Source organism: Labrus bergylta, chromosome 6, assembly GCF_963930695.1.
Source record: "Labrus bergylta chromosome 6, fLabBer1.1, whole genome shotgun sequence".
NCBI classification, from domain to species: Eukaryota; Metazoa; Chordata; class Actinopteri; order Labriformes; family Labridae; genus Labrus; species Labrus bergylta.
Window position 1 is genome coordinate 11,177,876 of NC_089200.1, and position 21,938 is coordinate 11,199,813.

Consider the following 21,938-nt stretch of genomic DNA (forward strand, 5'->3'; position numbering starts at 1 on the left):
CCCTGTAGCCTACATGATTAAGTGTGTTTTCTGACAAAAAAAAGTATCTTTCTGCTTTCTTTAATAGTCAAATGTACCATCACTGTTAATCTTTGCAGTGGCAAATGTATACAAAGAAAAGCTGTTTCAGCAGCCTATTGATTGCCTTGTGGGACACCAATCCCTCGGAAACAGTTTGAGGCTTTAAAAATGATTGTTGATACCCAGTCTTCTTCCTGGTGGTCCCTTTACTTTTGCAGAGGCAACAATAATATTAATTCCGGTATATTTCATAACTACGGGTTGTAAAAATGTACTAGGAAGTCAAAAGTCACAGGTTTACATGTGATTTATGTAAAAGTCTTCTGATTGTTATCTATACTTCATTGGACATTTTAAGATAATAGGTTCATGTGATCAATTAACAATACAGACCTCAACTAAATAAAGTACTTGACTTTATTTTGGCCGTTCTGTCTATCAGTTCTCATTAGTGTGTGCTTGATTCAACAGCCAGATGATACCTATACTTACCATTAGCAAGGGTATGCCATGCATGCATCCTGCACATCCTGTTAAAAGCATCTTCATCTCTCAGTAAAGTACTGAATTGGGTACTGTGGGGCAAAGAGGCCATACTTAAAAAAAAAAAAAAAAAAAATCAAGAAGAACTGCACTACCTGCAGGGCCTTCCACAGACACATGGAGTAGTCATTCAGTGAGAAAATGTAGGCTGCTATGCGGGAGTCCAGCAGGCATGAAGGCATGCCTGAGAAAAAATGTGTCCATTAAAGCCAACATTTTGTGACTTCTGGCAGGCTACATTTCAATGCCACTATTCTTTGATATAAAATCATATTTATAATTTTTATATTGTTTTTGAGTTTTCTTACCCAATTATTAACAGTTAAGGAATTAACTGTCAAGCGCGGGTGGGCTTGAATTATATAACATAGATAGATAGATATAACTTTATTGATCCCCCAATAAATTAAAGGACAATTAGAGTGTTTAAATCAAAGTATTAAAGCCGTAAACATAAATATGTCATGAGTTTTTTATATTAAACTACTTAGTTTTAAAATGTCTATGTGAAAAATAACAGATAAAACCATGCAACAACATGAGCTTCATGCAGGAATAGCATTGATTTTGGTTATAAACTGTAGAAAGCCCGACCCCTGGCGGCGGAACCCGGCGGTGCAGCAGCGTTGTCCGGTCGGTGGGCCTCATCATCAGGCGGGCGGGACAAAGCACTTGTTCAGAGACTGCTGCTTGTGAGAGAACCGTTGCCTCTGTCTCTGCCTGGGACAGCGGACTAGTAACGTAAGCCTGAAATAAATCAGGTTTTAATATTGGTTCACTAAAGTATAGGTACACATTCACTCTCTGTCGGATATATTATTTCTCTCCAACTGTTCCAAACTTTCAACAAAAAAAAGGAGACTTAACAGGAAACGGACTGCCAGATTTCAACTCCTCAGCGACCCTTCAGGTAAGACCACATTAAGGTTGTTGAAGTTCATTTCAAAAGTAGTTATTTACGTTATTTATCTGGTTAAACTTTCATGATTGCGTTTAATGATGTTGTTTAAGACGAGTTGAGCATTTGAGTTTACATAGTTAACATTTGGTTCATTTGTGACCTTCAGGTAGGATAGCTTTACATTTTTAAGATTACAGCGTCATTATTTCAGTCAACAAAAAACACCCATTCAAAATTATACCAAACAAATACAACCAGGGCAAAAATCACAAGAAAAACTGTCAATATAGCAGTCTACGGTGTAAATTATCAGCATGAACACTGGATTTTATCACAAAAAGCACATAAAACTATCTGTAAACAAGAACAAGTGCGCTTTAAACAGCGGAGAAACTTCAACTCCATTACCCTTCAAAGATAGATGAAGTACCTGTTTGCAAAATACTAGTTCAAACTTGAGATTTATTTTGTGTTGTGAAATAAAGCAGACGCTTAAGACTTACTAATTAGTCTGTACACTACAAAAAAGAAAAGAAAAGGGGGAAGCCTGGTAATAAGTCCAGATGCATCAAATGGTAAACAGCTGAGTCAAACTTTATCATCATCTCTTAGAAAATTCACTTTGTCTTTCCTTTTTCTCAGCTAAAAGGAACACAGGGTTAAACAAAACAAAACAAAATAGCTAAACAATGTGTAGTATATTTGTCTTGCAGTGTTGTGTGTAATCAACACTTTGTAGTCCTCTTTCATTGGTCAAATGGGATTAACAAAAAATGAAAGCCCATCTGGGTAAAATGTAATACAATCCAACTCTAAAATGAAAATTAAAAAAGCCTCTCCGAAACAGTCTACATAAAATGCACATTAAACAGATGAGCCTAAAACATATTAGACTGAAATCACATCAACCGTTCCCACAGCAAGTTGTATGTTGTTGTTGTTGTTGTTTTCATGCTCCAAATTTTTCTGAGATTTTTAAGTGGGGTGTTTTCAGGCAGGAAGTGTTGGCTGACTCCTGTGTGTAAGCCAGTGGGTCCCAGCCTACATGGTGCAGGGGTCTAATTGTTTTTGACAGATGTGAGGCATGTGACTGTATGACTGGAATTCCATTATCAGCAGCAGATGATAGAGTCTCTGTGTTGTAATGCAGCTCGGGCTACGGCTGGTGGGTGTTGGACCTGACCTGCGACTGTGGTCCAAGCTCTGAGCTTCTGCCCAGCAGGACGTTTTTAGACAAACACTACTGTACAGCTACTCTACTGTACTATTAAGTGCTGCTAATGTCACGTCCTACCCTTGCTGACATACTGCTGCTACGGCAAGTTCTTTTGGTAAAAGCACACCACACTTTATACAGGGAGCTATATTATATTGTATATATATATATATATATATATATATATATATATATATAATATGTGTTATATTATGTTATATTGTTTGCTGAAAGGAGGAAAAGCGAAATCATATCCATCACATTTTTGTAATCTTTGCTTGGAAATTATTTAATCCATCAATCATGTCCGTACAAAAAAAAAAGGTAATTTAGTTCAGCCATACCTTTGGCAACTTCTTCCCTCATTTCATAGAAGGGTACGACATTTTGAGCTCCTTCTGTGGTGGTTAAAAGATTTTTCAACCCATTGTCTCCCCTTTACCCAACCAAGAGTGGAATGAAATGCTATCCTCCACAAAGTAAAAAGTGACTATAACAACGTTTTTTTTTTTTTTTTTAACTGACGTTGTTTTGTCCTTTTCACTGTGATTTCAGATTTTTACCAGCCAGTATTTGTGATCAATAATACCTTGATTATAATCAAATTCAACTACAGTAGAAAATAACTCGGACCAGTGGCTCGTGAGACCACCTGTTGATCAACAAATAGGGATACCTGACACCCTGCACACAATGTACCCATCCACCTGTCCTCCCCTCTTTCAGCCAGTTTCTCCCTCCTCACCCCTCTCAGCAGCAGCACAGAGGAGCCCTTGTTTGATCCTCCCTGGACAGTGCCCCAATTTTCTTCCTTTTTTTTTTTTAACCCAAACTCCATGGCAACTCTGTTCCCGTGACGAGCAGTCTTGACTTTTGCCCCTCCTGCTCCCGAAACAAAGGCAAGGAGTTATGGGGGGAGAAAAGGGGGAAAGGGGAGGGGGATGAAGGATATGGAGGAATGAGGGAGGGAATAATGGGAAGGTGTCTGGGATGGAGGCTCTGAGGCGAGACTTCTTCTGCCGTATGTGTCAGAGTCCCATAAAGAGAGGAGAGTTATGACCGGAGACTGTAGACCGTGGGCAGTGCCAGGGACCGTCTGTCTCTCTGTCTCTGTCTCCATCGGTCTGCATGTCTACATTTCTGAATGGCCGTTATCTCCAACCATCCCAATGTGTACATGGAAGACAGCGTGAAAGCTTTAGAGGAAGTGGGAACTAATTATTTGCCTTTGGTTGCTATCAGTGACGACCAATATGTTGATTATTTTCTTTAAAAAAAATAGTTTCTAAGTTGTTTTATTGATGGATTATTTTTTTTGTTCTGTTACAAAATGCAGTGTAACTTAATATTTAAAACTTTTTTCAGCCTATTATCATATATCAGAAAATAAAGCATCTTGTCTCCACAACTGAAAAGCTGAAACAAGGGAATATTTGGAATTTAGGGAAAAACAAGAAATGATTCAAGATAAAATGTATTCACCATTATATTTATTCAATTAAATCTGCAGCTATCCTAATGGAAGAAACAACTTATTTGATTTTAGCCTAATACAAATGCTAGATCAGGGGGGAGTCATTTTCAAAACCCCCAAAACTTTTTACCTGCTTCTAGCCTTTCAGAAGTGAAACCTTAGTTTGTTTTCCAAAAAGGACCATAGAACTGACGGATCATGTGGGTACATTTGTTCGGAATTATTTTCACTGTTTAATAATTTAAGAAAACAGAATATATGAAGCCATAATTGGCAAATGTATTTCTTGCCCCCTCCTCCTCTGGATTCATGATATTGTAATGTGACGTTTAAACAAATGACATGTTAAAAGCACCTTGCACTTAGCATTGTGTTCATATCTGGCTGAGATTACAGTTTAAAGGTTAAGAGGAATGTAAAAGGTGCATAAATGTTTTCCTTGATAGTGACTACGTGTTACATGTCTTTTCACTGAAACATGTGGGCAGTCCACTCCCCGGAGGTCTTAGTGTAGAAGAATGGGCATTGTTAAGTCGTTTACACTGTGGCCTTGGCTGTCTCTCTGTAAGATTTGTAACAGAAAGAAAACAAAATTTTCAGCTGGGGGGGCGGGATGTGAAATAATCAAAGTCTGGCTGGACATTGAGGGGGGCTGGAGAGAAACTCCTACAGCCTGTGAAGAGACAAAAAGGAAAGTATTGTTGTTTGGCCGCCCTCCCTGCCCTGGTACCGACATCTCCACGCTCATTCTGGATTTGTTGGTTCAGAGACCTCAATGCAAAGGTCATTTCTCTAATATTTCTGTTTCTTGAAACCTTGGAAATCTGATAAAGTTTCTGCTCCCTGCAAAAAAAAATCACACACAAACAAGCCTTGCTTGTGCCCTCATAAATCACACTCCCTTGGAAATGGTAAAACATTTACACAGTTCTGTGGCTCATGACTAAAGACTAGTCACGCCTAACTTTCCCATATCTGCGTGCAGAGTTACTCATATCAGTGCTGCTAGAAAACAGAGTCAGCTGGACAACTCTTCTTCACTTTGTACGGACAGTCGGACACTTTGCTCTCTCCGTTAACCTAAAACTCTTTTTTCTTTTGTTTTTAGTTCTGGACATCTTTGAGCCATGTTTGACAAGCAGCACTACGAGAGTCCACCTGTCTACAGTCCTCCTTTTACCCCCCCATCAAACAAGGGCTTTGGATCTCGAGGCAGCTTCCAGACCCCTCAGAGCGATTACAACGCTTATCCACCTCCACCCGGATCTTACTACATCGAGGACAGACCGCAGCACTTCTACAAATGGCTGTCACCCCCGGGGATCGTCAAGGCCATGATGGCTTCAGTGATTGTGTTGTGCGTGGCCATATTTGCCTGCGTGGCGTCCACTCTCATGTGGGACATGCAGTACGGATATGGAATGGGAATGGGAATGGGCTACGGAAGCGGTTACACAGGTGGCAACTTCGGTTCAGGATATGGCGGTTATGGTGGTGGAGGTTATGGGGGTTACGGAGGCTACAACAACAACTACGGCTCCTACGTCTCACCTTACTCAGCCAAAACAGCCATGATCGCAATGGCTGCCATTAACTTCTTTGGGGCACTGGCCTTCTTCATCGCTAGCTTTTCAAAATCGAATATTATCCGCAGCCGGAAGTTCTTTCTGGCCCTGCTGATAAGCTGCATCATCATGGCTGTCCTGCAGGTAAGACTCAGTCACATGTTGCAGTCTCCTTATGTTTATGCTGGTCCAGCCTCTAATCACTTTATATGGAGGAAACTAAGAACATGACACAATAGTTGATAAATTCTTAAGAAACTTGTTCTGTATGCCGAAACATATCCCTTTAATATCAAATGAATCCCCAACATCCAAACTGTCCAACGCCCTTCTCTGTTATGAGCGGTATTTTAAATGTGCATGTTTTCAAAAACCCCAAATACCAAGCGTTTTATCTGAAACATTGCTCAACAGTTTCACCCAGATCACTGTGTTCTTCTTCTTTCTTTCTTTCTTTCTTTCTTTCTGGTGTGAAGTATGAATATTGTATAACCTGATTGTGCTTTAGTGGTAAAGATGTTCAGACAGAGTCTAAACAAAGGAAATATACAGTATGTAAACTGACCTGTGCTAAGCGCTCGTCAGAAATGGTCTTTTTTTGAGGCATCATGACATGCCAGAACATTTGCATGGGGCGATTCAGGCTAACAGTATTTTATTTAAATCAATAGAAATGTCAGAAGTTTTTTGTGCCCAGTCTTTTGTAAAACTGTAAAAATGTAAAATGCATCCATTAGACGGTAGATATATGGAGGTGATTGTAGCTGATTACGTTTTCAGAGTAGTGTCATTACAGACTATGTGTGTCTTTTTCATTGAGGGTCTGACAGTTTTTTTTTTTTTTACTACGCGTTAACATCTAAATGAACGTCAATATACTGACGGAAACCTCATTCTTTTTTTGTCCAGGGCATCATTAACATCGTCTACATTGTGGGGGTGAACCCCATGGCCCAGGGCTCCTCCAGTATGATGTACAACCCCATGCTGATGATGTGCCAGAACCTCTACCAGACCAGCTACTCACAGATGGGAGGAGTGGGAGGCTTCCCAATGTACAACCAGTATCTCTATCATTACTGCTTTGTGGACCCACAGGAGGTTCGTGCCCTTTCCTGGAGATATTTTATAGATATTTTAAGGATTTACTGAGTGTTTGATGTGACAATGTTGTATACTAGTTTTCCTCTAACAATTTGTAGACTAGTTTAGACTAGATAGAGTGATTTGACTATTGACAACATCGTTTAGAATTGACTGGGGTAGAGTTGTACTGTATCAGGTTTTAAGGTATGTTGAGTTTTATCTGTTTGCATGCACGATGTGAGGGACTATTTATAAATGAATTAGAGCTGCATGTAACAACTGCATCAATTGATGCACCCATTTCACATGCGCAAATAATACAGTGGTTGTGGAGTCTATATATTATCACGACATAGTGAAACATTGTTTAAAATGTGAGCTATAGATGTCTTAAACTAGCCTTTCTTTACAGCCCAGATCCCAGATATATATATAAATATACCAAGCTGCAAATTGTCCCATCTCTGTAACAAGTGTTCATACATGTTTGGCATATTCATGTTATCAAATGACTTATTGTTAAATGATCCAAATGACTGTTAGTTTTGTGTTCATACAGTAACCAACGATATCAGCAATAAAAAGAATGTATTTGAAATATTCTACATTTACTTTGGGCTATAGTGAAACCATTGAGTATAAAGCTGTTGGAAATGTGGGAACACTGAGATAAGTATTCACTGACAAAGCGTATTCTCTCATATTATCAGCAGTGTGCCACTTTGTAATGGACTCTGTTCTCAATAAGCATTTGTTCCTTCTTTGGTACATGAAGCCACAAATTGTGATATGTATTTCTGATAATGACGTAAGATATACAGTATGTGTTTGTGTACTTCTCGTTCCAGGATAAACCAGTCTTATCTTCCAGCTTATCTCCTTGAAACTGTCCTGATTTCATTCCCCTCTTCTTGCTTTTCTAGGGAGTGGCCATGGTGTGTGGATTCCTGGTCGTCATCGCCTTGGCCGTTGCAACTTTTTTTGCGTACAAAACAAGAGGGAAAATCTGGCGCTATGGGAAGCCAAACATCTACTGGGATGAGCCGCTTGTCGGTGGGAAAGCCTCAGAGGGCAGAGATGTAGAGGAATGGGTAAGAGACAACCGGATGGTAGTCACAGTTTAATAAGACTGAGTTTACAGGGGATTTACAAAAACAAAAAAAAAATCACATTTCGACCCTCACTGACCCTGATTTTGTGCGTGCACAGCTTGCACTCAAATCAACAGGGTCACAGAGGGTTTAAATCCTGCCTAAGGAAAGTGGATGGAAAACATTGTTCACCGACAGATTTGATAAGATGATGAAATGATCAGCCACGGTGTTTTTATGCAGAAAAGGTTCATCCAAAACTGATGTGTGGCAAATTAGTTTCCACCCATTTTTACAATGCATGGTAGGTAGGTAGGTGAATCATCAGTGAGGTAGTCATCCTGCTAAGCTAGTCATCACTTATAAAGATAAGTTGGGTTGGTGCTGTGACGAGATGATGTAAATAGACGAGCTGAGTTGTTCACATTCCCATGGTTGGCTTGCCACTTGTTATGCTGTTTTTGACGTGACTGAGCCATATGACCAGATAGACTCTGCATCTTGTTAACCACTTTGAAACCTTTCTTTTGCTTTCATCAATTGTCTTTATGAGTCTAAAGTCCAAAAGGAGTCATAAGTACGTTGTTATGAGTTTATAGGATCCAGCAGATCCAGTCACACAACTGTTACAACGTTTCCTCCGAGTCACTTTGTTCAGGGTCAGGGCTGATGGCCGTGAGCTGTTGTTTGTTCATGGTCTACTACCTGGTTTCGCTCTGAGTAATCATTAACCACCTGAGTAGATAGCAGGCTTGCAGGCGGTTTCTAGAGAGACTGCCTCTGGGTTTTTAAATGTCAACATCATGCCAATCATCTGGCACTGTTACCTGAGCTATATGGGTTGATTATTGACTTGACCTGCTACTTTTCAAAAGTAAAGTTCAGTTTATGATCGTGACATAAACAACAATAATAGTTCAACATTGGGTATCTATGTTTTGTGAACAGTTTGGATCTTTCAAACTGCTTCTTTATTATATTGTCTTTCTGTTGTCTACAGTTTTAACTGTAGCCAGATGGATAAAGAATCAACCCCAAAACAGAATGTCCACATGTTTTATAATATTTGTTCAGACATTGTGCAGCAGAGCATCAAAAACACAAACCAATACCTGCAGACACATTACATACCATGGATACTGAGCATGCCATTTGTAAGTGACGGAAATAAAAAAAAAAACAGGATATAAACCAAAATTCAAAAAGCATGGAAACAAGACATACCCTTTGCGGCTACCTTTGGCGGATGTGGCTCAGTGGTGGAGTGGGTCGTCTCTTAATCTTAAAGTTGACGGTTCAGTCCCAAGCTCCTGCAGTCCACATGTCCAAGAAATGTCCTTGGGAAGGACCGTGAACACCAACATGCTCCTGGTGTGAATTCAAAAGAACGCGATCAGTTAATACAGACATGCACTTCACATAACATCCTCTGCCATCAGGATATGAATGTGTGTGTTACATGTAGTGTAAATACGCTTTGAGCGGTCAGAAGACTCGAAAAAATGCTACATAAGAACGGTCAATGTCACCATAGTAGCAGATGAGTCATGCATACATTACTCATTGAATGATAGTGCTTTTTATGTATTGAGGGTTTGAAAGGCCAAGCTAGCCTTTTCTTGCCGTGCCTAGCTGAAGTTATAGAGCATAATACGTTTCTGTACACTTAAGGAACATAGCTCTATTATTCGATCATATTGGTCAATAAACAATACATAAAGTGCAGTGAGTCACACTCAATGTCTCGCACTGAAAATACCCCAAAAGGAGGCCTGAACAGATGTGTTGTTATGTTAGATGTTATAGAGCTGTTTGTTTTTGAGTGTGGCTGTCATTGCCAAGAACATGGCATCATGCCCTCAGAGGTGTAAGAATAGATGGTGCAAGCCCAGAGTGAATCCTATGACTAGCACTAGTGTCTAATAACACAGCCATGGTCACTGATGTCATCTGACTTTATGTACAGTAATGGAGTTAACAATGCTGCCCATTTAGATTGTCACGGTTTAAAATGTACATTTTGATGTTAATATTGGGTAGAAAAAAAGGCAAGAGATATTAAAGGTCAGAGAAAAAGGGCAGAGGGCTCCAAGAAGATTGTCTTATTTATTTTGCAATTAGATCATTAACAACTCAAGCAACTCATGTATGTAGTTTGTGGAACATAATTGCCTTTTGCTTTCAAAAGCAGGTCAGCCAAAGTGTGTTATTATTGTATATTGACATATTAAATGTAATCTTTGAACAGCCTCAATGAACAGCGACTCTTAACAGGGGACACTTTCCCTTAACCTGATTTTTCTTCATATTTTTAATGTCCAACGCTGCCGCTGCACTTATTTACCTCTTTCGTTGCTATGCTACCTGTCCACTGTATCTGTGCCACAAAATGAGTCATGAGACTTTTATGGCTCCTTTAAACACAATGACAGTGGCAGTCTTAGGCTGTGGTTGGACGGAGATTGAACCCGTCTCTGTTGCTGAGCTCAGGGAGGCCTGGCATACTCTGATGACCTCACACACTGGCCTCATTCAGCTCGTTCAGGGATGCAGGCTGCATTGTGTTTGCTGCATGAAGTCATCAGAGTCCGTTTCTGCAGGTTCTGTGTGCTGGACACAGACGAGCTACAGAGATGTAGACTGAAGGCAGGTGTCATAGAGATGCATAATACTAAATCAAGAGTTAATGTTGTTAAAGGGATACTTCACCCATTTGCATTAAGCTTTGTATCATTAGAAACCTGATAGTATTTTTGAATGGTCGTGCATCCCGCCCTCATTTTCCCCTGAGATGGGAAATCTTTGTATTTCTAAGTCTGAAAAGGAGCTTCCAGTGACGCAAAAATCGTCATTTTGCGTCATTGGAAGCTGTTGTGGTTAGCGGAGTGAAACTACAAGGCTAGTTCCTCATATTTTCGACCACTGAAGCTACAGACCTATCACAGATCAGTGGATGGGAACTCACTACCAGAATCAAAACTTAACGTCTGCCATATTGCTTGGAAGCTGTGCTAACTATGTGTTGGTGCTCTCACAGTTTGCCTATGGACACAGACATAGAGTCTGCTTTCTGCCAGGAATTTCAAAGATACTAATTCCTTCTGAAAGAAATCTCGGAATCAGTTGAGGAAACGGCTTTATGTGTTGAAGTAAACATGTCTGTAAACCTGACCTTAATGGGAGTGGCCTGCTGTGCTGTGCATTCTGGGATTTGCTGTCTTTCATCCACATGAGCCAAAAAGACACTTTCTGCCTTTTCTCGGCCAAGAAGGCACCAACTTCAAAATGTATTTCACATTTCTACTACATATATGACCCAATGTCAATACAGATTCATGTTTCAACGGGTGAAGTATCCCTTTAAAGAAGTAGCATAGGATTGGTATTTATAGCAAACACACCTGATAGGATGGTATTTTTAAAAAGAGTCTTTTGGGCCTTTATTTTGTAGAAAAATCAGCTGAAGAGAGACAGGAAATGTGGGGAAGAGAGAACGGGATGGCATGAATCAAATGGGATACAGGCTGGGAGTCTCTCGGTTTCCAATTCAGTAATTTCTTTGATTGCATGAGACAATACAGAGCATCAAAGGTGTACCAGAGTTAAATGACATCTATAAAGCTCATTTACATCTCTAGAGCCAGGGCAGGTACAAGAGAATACACTCTCTGTCAGGTTAAAAAAACACCAGTGCTTCCTCCTGTCTGACTGATGAGGTTAATTCCCTGCTAATTAAACACTTTAGGAGGAGCAGGAGAAGATTTGTGAAAGATATATTATCATAGTGAATTAAATCTAACCAAAAGCCCTATAGATAAACTATTGTCTATTGGGAATTTATCTTCACAATAAATCAAAACAAAACAAAACTTACATGACTTAGGTCGTTTGCCTGTTTTATACAAGTTGCTTCATTTTGGTTCAATTGGGCTTTTTGCAGCAATTACTGTTCTTTCAAATTAAATGTCAATGAAGATTTGCTGTAGAACCTCCGATTAACAAAGAACAAGCTCCATGATCTTCAGTGAAGTGTGTTTGTGATAATTAAGTTCAATTAGACATTTTACATCCTACTTAAACCTTTCTATTTTATATGTAGTACACTCTGAAAATGTGTTTTTCATCTCCCTCACCTGTCACTGATTTCTACCCTCATGCCATACGTCTCCTTTTTAAATGACCTTTTTACCCTACTTTACTTTTTCTACTCTCCCTCTGCTTCCTCTGCTCCTTCTTTCCTCATCATCGACATCCACTGCTTTGTCTCTGATCCTTTTCATCGTTGCTTCCTCTCTTTTTCATCAGCAGGTCTTACACTCTTCCTGTGCTTGCATTCTCACTGCCCTGCAGCCTGCACACTGAGAGGGCATTGTTAGGATTCTTGAGTTTGAGTTTGGTCTTCAGAAAGGATTCCCCCTGCAGCTGCAATAAGGGTAGCTCTCCCCCCACCCAGGGACTCCACCCTCCATGATTATTGTTTTTGGGGGCTAGGCTGATGTTAGGCTCTGTCCTTGCTCCGTGAGGAATTTGAGAGGTTGCTCGGTAATGTACCACCAAGCCGAGCACAAAAGAGGTGATGTTTTGTTTGGGTTTTATATAGTTGTAGTAGTAAATATATGTCTCTAATCATTGCCCAAAAGAAATGTTAAACTTACTGAGAGCTGGTGCTGAAAGATAATGTTGGTCAGGACAGCAAATGTTTATTCTTGCTTCATTCCTTTTTCATTCTTTTTTTAATCTGTTTTCATCTGTTTTCAGTACTATTTAGTGTATCAAGGCAGGACATTGTGCATCTGTTGGGTTTGGTTTGGTACTAACTCAAAGCAGGACTTGCAACAGTTCAGTGTCATTAGTTTTAAATGGGCATGAGATGAGTAAATCAAGGACGAGGAGAGCTTGTGTTTGTTTGCTTGAGATGAGAAGGCAGGATGAAGAGAGCTGACAGCAGCAGGGCATACAGCTAGGGTGCTGGCGAAGCAGGCAGGCACAGATCACAGAGAGACAGTGGACCTGAGGCACAGGTAAACACAGGATTACACATGAATTTAGCTAACACGAGCATTAATCTTGTACCAGAGCTTATTTTGGAGTTGACATTAGTCGAACATGAATTAATGGATCTGGCAAAAATGAAAGGCAGAGCCAAAGTTTGAATACTGCAGAGGCTTCATGTGTGGAATTGGTTTCAGTCCCCCACAACACACACACATCTGGAGAGAAGAGTAACAGGGGGAAACAGGAAACCGGGGCGGGAAAGGGAAAAAACAGCCGAAACACTGTAAATGATGCTGCTTCGATGTGCTCCTCAATGGTCACATTTTGCTAGTTTAGAAATTGTTCTTTCATCTGTGGTGTGTCGATGAGCCGTAAGTTGTTGGTGGAAAAAAAGAGATGTGTTGTATTTAATCATTCAGAACTTACCTACATTTTTCTGAGGATGAGCAACTCTAATATCATTTCAGATTACTGACCATCTAAACATTGAAATGCGAAATGCAAAGAGTTTTTACCGTCGAGCTCTCGATTACATTGTTCATCTCTGTTTTTAGCTGTGCATCAATTTGACATGTTGGGATCCAACTTTCTGTTTGACTTTCTGAGTTGCTTGTTCAGAATTTACGGAGCCTTTGTCGGAGTTTTTCATGTTGCAAACACATTTTTCTGATTATCCTGACAAGACTTGAAATAAAGTGAATAGAAAAGCACAACCAGGACAATAACACCGTCACATTTGTCTGGTTAGCCTCATAACAAGCAAAGAAAGCAAGATCTTTTTAAAGACCCCACTGCTCGATGTAGAGGTTGAACAAAAGGCGTTTAATAATTCATAGATTTACTGGAACCTGTGGAAATGGAAGAAGCAGTGACCACCCCTGACACCTGACTTTTGAGGAAATCCCTCATGTAAGGAAGTGTGACCTCACAGGAAGGACTTTGATTTAGAGATTAAGGAGAACTTTTCCACAATGACACACAGCGTTTTCCTTTCTTTAGATAGAATTAAAGAACGTCAGAGGTTTTTCTTCCAGGTGTTTAAATGACATTGGACAATGAAAACACGTAAAAGCAAAACTGGAGATACTGTACGATACTTTGTGTGTATATAAAATGTCCTCTTGAGGAGTCTCTTGAACATTTGAAGATTAGAAATATCCAAATGCTTTAAACAAGACTTTATCAAAGGGTTATTTAGGGTTCATGTGACGTTATCTTACCATTAGCATTAGGCCACCCTTGTGTTGTCTTGACCTTTCTTAGAAGAATGAATCAAGCCAACAGCTTCATTTTACTGAGGAGGTAGACTGCACTTCCAATTACATAGCTGACTGCTCTTTCAAACTTAAAGCACTTTTAAGCATTCTTCTGTTCCTGGTTAAGTGATAGCCTTCCTTTGCTGCTCAAGCTAAGACATCAGGAAAAGAGCTGAAAAAAGACCTGCTTCTTTGAAAGGATGTCTGTTAAAAAAAAACGAGCCTGTGGTGCGTCCTGGTCTTTGTAACTTGTTTGTTTGTGTTTGCTGAGTCGGTTCCCTCTGTTTCTTCCGGCCTGTTGTAGGTGAACAATGTGGAGGAAAGCCGCAGCGTGCAAGATGCCCCGACCCTGCTGGTGTCAGAGAAGGGAGGTGGGCTGCTCAATGCATCAGCAAACAGCGTCATCTCCTACCCTCCGGCCAAGGTGGACAGCAGCTGCTACAATGAGGACACCTTCGACAACAACCAGTGAGTTATTACGCTGTATTATAAACACAAATCAGATGTTTACAAAAACACAGATTGGAAATATGAACGAAGGAAGCGGTTGGCCTGGTCTGATTTATACTCCCTCACCCTATATTTTGGACCAGGAAGGAGGAAGAAAGCAAGTAAATAAATTAGACCTTAAAAACACTCTTCTCTAAACAAAACATTTTTACACATGTAAAAAACTCTTTACTGTCCGCGTAATCTCAGCGAGTGGTAGTATATTCTTCTCTGCCCTTTCATTGATACAGTAAATATATCAAACTAAATGTAGCAACGATTTAAAGAGAAAAAGCATTGATAATCCTCATTGTGTCAGACTTTGTTGCTTCGTTCCGACGTTGTGTCCTGCCTCCTGAGACCAGCACCCCGGGTACGACAGGGATAGCTTCCTTCTGTGAGATGCATGTTTATCTTCCTTACATGCACTCTGTGAGTAGTTACACACATTAAGATTTTTTCTCATAGTCCACTGCACAGCTCCTACATTGCACCTTTTGTACATTTTGTGTTTTTTATATTTTATATTTTATATTTTACATTTTTAAATTATATTTTATATATTGTGATAGCTTCTTATCCTGTATTATTTAAGTTGTTGCTAGTTCTGCGTTAGTCCTTGTTAATTGTTTAGCAACGATACACCAAGTCAAATCCCTTGTATGTGTAAATGTACTTTGCAATAAACCCCGATTCTGATTCTGATGTGTGAACAAGCAACTCAAGATTTCAGGGGCTTTTCCTGTGTCTGCAAGAAATACTTCACCTGTGAGTGTCTTTGTGAGGACACATGTCCAAAAGTCAAATTGGGTTTAGGTATTTTTTTTAAATAATACATTTCCATAAAAATAAAAGTTGCAATATTTGAATGACTCTAAATCAGATGTTCCACACAAAAAAAGAACCTCGAAACATGTGACTCACGCAAGCAATATCTAATCACTGGTCTGTTTTAAAGCCCAGGAGAACATATTGCCCTACCCATAAAAGAGCTCTGCGTGTGACCTTTGAGCGCCGGTTGGATTAACTTTCCCTTGTGTTTTTCTCTTGTTCATTGAAAACTGTGAAGAACGGGAAAAGGCAGGTTATTTGTGAACAAATGTATTTGCTTTTCTTCAACGCGTCTTAGAAATGATTTCTCAAGTACCTTGTTATGGTTTGCATTAACCTCCTCAGCACTGCCGCGTGTGACTGAGCGTACATTGCTCTTTACAGTTTCATAATACCCCTGTACCTTTGAAGCTTGTGTCAGAAATATGCTCCGAATGACTGGATTAGTGAGGACTAAAGTGCTCAGAGACAAAATAATCAAATTGAATGTTGTAACAGCGCAGATTTGGATGAGGTTCAGAATACTAAGAATATCATCATTTTGATGTTGTCCTCGCTCACAAAGTAAACATAGCTGGCATTTTCATAAGCAGAAAAATGTTAGCCTGAAGTGCAGTGTGCTCTGATGTTGACACACAGTGGAGCGTTGTTGCTTAAATTTCTGTTATGTGCACCTCTGGATATGGAGCACCTCTTCAAATCTCCACATCCTACAAAATTCACAGTGTTTCCTCATTTCTGCTTCCTGGTCAATAAGGACGCCCCACATAGCATAAAGACAAAGTGAAGTGTGAGGGCAACAATCATCAGTAGAAGTAAAAGGTGCTGACCTCCCTCCATGTGGTGTCTGTCAGGGAAATAGCTGTCAATATTTGTTTTCAACAGACCATTTCCTAAACCATTTCCTCCCTCTTTATTGTCAAGAGCATTACTATCTACGACCTCCTTCATTATATACTCAGTGTGATTTACAGCTGTACATTTTGGGCCCAGCAGAGAATGACTTTGAGACCCTTTTTTTTGGCCTGAGTTTGACCTGCCAGGCAACACACAGTCAGGCTTAATTACTTCATTACCTAATGATTAATTATTAACTATTTGATGACTGAAGAGAAGACTCAGGGTGTGAACAATTGTGAAGTTTTGTAATGAAGGTACAGACAGAACTTGTTCAAATTCATGGTCAGTTCTGTATTGAACTCTCACACTGCAGTCCTCAACCAACATTGGATTAACGTTAACCAATCAAAAATCCCCGACATCATGGCTGTGCTGCTCCTGCGGCTTTTTTCAATTGAATTTAAGGAGCAAGTTTGGTAAAACTAAACATAATCCCTAACTTGATGTCTCGTAAATTACAAAAATTTGATCTTGATTTTCTAGTACATAAAGCTGAAGCTAAATGAGCTACTGCCGCGTTGATAAGGTCACTTTATAATTAGACTTTTATCTACTGTTCTCCTAAATAGATTGGATTTTGATCCATGAAAACCATGTCCATTTTGATCCTGAATAGATCTGTTTTAATTCATACTTGACGGTACCTGCCATGTTGATCCAGAAAACTTTACTTAAGTGATCCATGGCAATCACCGTCTTTGTTGTTAGAGCCTTTTGTTTTGAACTAGACTTAGAGATTACCTACAACTTTTCCAGGAGTTCCAGTGGAAACCAATCCTAACAAATATTGCCATGTTTTCATTGCTGTCCTGCAGGTACTCAGAGAGGACCACCAGCAGACCATCGGAAGCCTTTTCCAATGGTGAAGGAACCAGCTCCAGCCCCTCGGAGGAGATTGGTGGGGTCCGCAAACCCTCAGCCAACAGGGGCAAGAGACGCCGACGTAACCCTGAGAAAGATGAGTCTCAGTATGAGACAGAGTACACAACAGGGGGAGAAACAGGCAATGAACTCGACGACGAAGAATGGGAAAGGTGAGAAACGAGTTTCATGGCAGTATCTGTGAGCCTGTTTACACTTGATTTTTACATTTTGGGAAGTTGGTTCACCAGTGGAGAATGCTAAAAACAAGCGGAAAGAAAGTGAAAGCGCATTGTTTTCTGAAGACTTAAACCACTCAATGAACACATATTAAATGTCTTAAACAGCGTAAGTTCTCATGTATGCATGCATCACAAAGGAGAACATGATCAGATAATATAACATCAATATAGGACTTTCCCTAAAAAATTACTGCTTTGCTAACTCTGTCTTCCTTTATCGCTTAAACCTGCCACCGTCATTAATTCAAATAGTAAGTACACATGTCAAATAAAACTCTAAAACTATGGAACTAGTCTGTCCCTAACATGTAATACTTGTGTGGGGATGAAGGTAATAACTGGTTACTTGACCTTTTGACCAAGAAGTGACATAAGCAGTAAGAACAGTGATTAACACAGAGACCTATCATCAGTCCACCAGATGAGCTAGAGCAAGCACTTGGCATCAGTGTCAAGGGAAAACTTCTTTTTCAAAGGAACCTGACTAATTCCTGGACAATCATCTGCCTCGGCTGGATGGGCCGAGAGAGGGGGAGAGAGAAAGAGAGGGATGTAGAGAGGAAGCTGCAAGAGGAGGTTATCACACCTGTCCTCTCGTGTTAAGTTCACTGAAATACATTTATACCAAGTGTACAAAGGCTCTCTGCTCATTTACTATCTGGATTAAATATTAGAATGTCTTTATCTCAGAACACAGACTGTAGATTGCCGTTTAATACTTTCGCTCTCTCTGGACCAGACCTCAATACTTGGATTTAAATGAACAACTTTAAGCTGAACGATTCAAACTCACATGAGAATTCAGTTTTTCAGAAGCGCGAATATAGCTGGGGAGTACAAAGATAGTAAACTGGTTTCTTCACAGTAGAGTTTTGTGAAAAGGCCCTGCAGTCTGGTCGTGTTTCTCTCTGTCCAGGAGAGAAGTTAATCCTGTGAGGCATGCCTGTTCACATGGGCTGAACTCAGGCATATTAAGAGAATTGGGCCAAAGGTACAAAACATGGAAGTCAACGTAGTTTATGAGAAAGTAGTATTATTGTGTGGTTTAATCTACTCAGACTCTAACCAATATCCCCGAGGGAGACATTTAAAGCCTAACACAACATTATTGAAAGCAACCCTCAGTATACCTTTAGAGTAGTAGTCTTTCTAGTAAGTGATGCAGGTTTGTCTCTGATGCTAAACTTCCCCCTTCTCCTTCCCCTCCTCTAGAGCGTACCCAGAGATAAGATCTGATTCTGTGCGTCATGAGTATAAGAGAGAGTTTGACACAGATCTGAAGGAATACAAGCGCCTGTGTGCAGAGATGGACGACATAAATGATCAGATGAACAAACTAAGCCGGCAGCTGGACACACTGGATGAAACCTCTGTAAAATACCAGGTCAGATATAAACACAACTCACTTCTTGAATGGCATCACTGAACACACTTGAAAATATTCTCTGTCTCCGGTATTCAAATTACAGGAGGGAAACGAATATGAATGAAAAGAAGTATGTTTAAAAACCAAACGACCTTCTTGGATATCAAATGTTGAGTAACACGTTACAGTGATGTGATGTAATTTAATGCATTACTACTAAGACTAAGTAATGGAAAACAATGTGTGTCTTTACTTAATGGTTTCTAGTGTCTAGTTTCTTTTGAACTTATTCTCCACTAATTGTTTTGGAATGTCTCATTTTCTTCTTCTGCTACCAACAGCAGCTCTTAAAAGGAGTGAATAGATGAACGTTATACACGACAAAAGAGTCTAATAGAAACCCAAGACTTACATGAAATCGACTGTGATGTGCTCTCCTTGTGCACAAACTCTGCATTATGTTTTTATTGGATGACACGTCATCATAACAACTACTTTTCTCTCTTCTTTTTTACAGGCCGTAGCAGAGGAATATAATCAGTTAAAGGATCTTAAACAGGTGAGGAGAGATCTCTGATATCACATTTTCAAAACCCAATGAAGACTTGCGGTTGTTTGTAAAGTAACATAAAGCATAAAAATCCACAGAACTGAATCTTGAATACATTATAACAGATTTATTTTCAAAATATTCTTGTGCAGTCACATACTACTTTAAAACGCATCCGTATTCCTGAGTTTGAATACGGTGCGTGTGTTTGTGCACGCACTGTTATGTAGTATTAAATGAGTCACTCTTGCTGTCTGTTCTCTGCAGACATCCGACTACCGAGCGAAGAAGAAAGAGTGTCGCAGGCTGAGACACAAACTGTTCCACATCAAACGCATGGTGAAGGACTACGACAAGAACCACTCGTGAATCCACCGAGTCCTGACGCTCGGCTCTGCGCTCTACTCAGCAGACACTCACAGCCAAGATACACTCCGACACACGACAAAGACTGTGACATGACCAAAGTTACCTGTACAGAAACCAACTCACACACACACACACACACACACACACACACACACACACACATAGGGAACATCCTGTATGTTAATAATAACGGTCTTCTGTGTTTTCCTTCATTCACTCATCACTTACATATAAACAATGTAATTGTTTTTTAGAGAGATCATGGTAACAGGACTCTCAATGAGCACTGCCATTTCCTGTTAGATTCAGCTCTTTGTTTTTTCAGGGTTGAGCCTCTTGTCTGGATCAGAGAGCGTGGCTGGTGAGAGGTTGTTTGAAAGTCACCTGACCTTCAGTCACCTGTGATAACACTGTGCTTGGTTTCTGTAGCTCTATTTGCTCTTCAGATTGGAAACATTTCTTAGTTTGATCTCCACAGATAAGAAGCAGAGCAGTATGGTAGAGGATGTAGTAATGGGACAGACAGGTTGCTGGGGCTGATCGTGAGTCAAATATGCAGTGTCTTTAACCCTTGGCATGGCATTATCTCCATCACAAATGATCTTAAGTTGTGCTTTTCTTTATGTTTGTGTTAGTGTTTGTAACTAACCTCAACATCACTTAAGGTATCTGCCTGGACTTTGTGTACGTCTCCCATGTTCTGGCTTTCAGACAAAGATTTTGACACTGTTTATGATCCATGCAGTGAGACCAAAAAGTGGACAAACCGGCCAATGAGATGTGTGGTGTTCTTGTTTTATATATACTTTTAATGAGTCTGGTTCTCATACACTTCAAGAACAGATGTACAATTACATTTAGAAGGTTTTACAACATTTGTGATGACCACAGTTATTTGTACATACTGAAGACCCACAGTGGCTTGTTTTTTTTTTAATCATTCAAAATGTACTTAAGCTATGCAATTTAATAAAACCCTGTGGACTATTTTTGTTTTTCTACCATGCATGCTTCTCAAAAAAATGGTAAACACTGTTTCTTTCACTATGTATAAGCTACACTCATCTTATTATTTTGACCACTGAAAACGATCATCTGCTGATTCCATGTGTTCTATTTTTGTGTATTAATCCACTTAATGTGCAAAGTGTTACGATCTTGTGTACGTCTAAAAATGATTCAGACACAGTTTTGATTTGTCATGCTTTTGTATTTTTATGAAGAACATTGTTGTCATTCTACAAACTGTTTGCGAGCCATTTATTTTTGTATGAATTTATTTTCTTTGATGCTATTAGAAGACCATTTTTGTAACTGTATACTTCCATCAGGCATGACGTTTAAAAAGTATTCAATTGTGTAAGCAATAAACATTTCTAATTCTCTAAAATATAATCAAGCCCTTTTCCTTTCTTTTTCCGTTTATTTTGCTCCCTCTTTGTCTGACGAGATCTGCTGCTCTCTGCACCTGCACTGACTGTCCAGCAGAGGGCGCAGGACGACTTCTCTGCTGATCTGACAGAGAACTCAGCTTGAACTGTTGCTGCCCTCTTCTGGTAAAATACTTTTTAAACCTTTTATTAAAGATGTCACTGTGCTACTGTTAGCGCTGTAAGTATAACCAAGTTGACTCTTTACACAGAAAAACTTTCCAAAGGATTATATAAATTAAACTATCTGAAGAAAATGCAGAATTGCTGAATTTGTTGTCATATGTCATGGCTCTTACCTTCTTTTGAATGAATGAACGAATGAATGAATCACCGTTTCACCACCATCTGCATGTTAGTGGTTTAAACTTGCTGTGTATAGTGACTGTGCTTTTGTTGGGCGTAGCATTGTGGGGCATGTTAATAAAAGCTCACATTTCTCTGTTTGATAAAACTTAACACAAATAAACACTGGTGTTTGAGCATATTTTACATCTGCAAGCATGAGCCAGTAAATATTTTTTCCCTTGAGTACAAAGTAAAGATAAAGTAAAAAAAATATTATTATAATATTTTTCTGTAGAACTATCTGTTGATAAAGTACTACAATCAAGGATTTTGATGTTTATACAGTATATCAAAGTATATCTTATCTTATGTCTTAAAAGTCTCAGATACTCTGTTGATCCACATTGAAATGTCCTCGGGATGCACAAATAACCAGTCAGCCACATATGAACTTCTTTTTGCAT

The 21,938-nt window shown here is 39.6% G+C and overlaps 1 protein-coding gene across 2 annotated transcripts; it reads left to right on the top strand.

The window, feature by feature from the left end:
• Positions 1-1,246: 1,246 nt before the first annotated feature.
• si:ch73-61d6.3 (occludin) lies at positions 1,247-21,151 on the top strand. 2 transcript variants are annotated; one of them, XM_020656308.3, is made up of 9 exons: positions 1,247-1,474; positions 5,264-5,864; positions 6,630-6,821; positions 7,730-7,897; positions 14,453-14,616; positions 17,184-17,402; positions 18,684-18,855; positions 19,355-19,396; positions 19,655-21,151. In XM_020656308.3, the coding sequence occupies exons 2-9, from the start codon at positions 5,283-5,285 to the stop codon at positions 19,754-19,756; spliced, it is 1,641 nt and encodes a 546-aa protein (XP_020511964.1). In that variant the 5' UTR covers positions 1,247-1,474; positions 5,264-5,282; the 3' UTR covers positions 19,757-21,151. The 2 variants fall into 2 exon arrangements, with proteins under 2 accessions (XP_020511964.1, XP_020511972.1); XM_020656316.3 differs by lacking the exon at positions 1,247-1,474 and having other exon boundaries at positions 5,130-5,864.
• The last annotated feature ends 787 nt before the right edge of the window (positions 21,152-21,938 follow it).

What these genes read in the sequence shown, in the direction of transcription:
- si:ch73-61d6.3 (XM_020656308.3), top strand. Translation starts at nt 5,283, where the DNA reads ATGTTTGACAAGCAGCACTACGAGAGTCCACCTGTCTACAGTCCTCCT. An exon ending in TCATCATGGCTGTCCTGCAG is followed by an intron (nt 5,865 to 6,629) that starts GTAAGACTCAGT and finishes TTTTTTGTCCAG; the next exon opens with GGCATCATTAACATCGTCTA. An exon ending in AGTTAAAGGATCTTAAACAG is followed by an intron (nt 19,397 to 19,654) that starts GTGAGGAGAGAT and finishes TGTTCTCTGCAG; the next exon opens with ACATCCGACTACCGAGCGAA.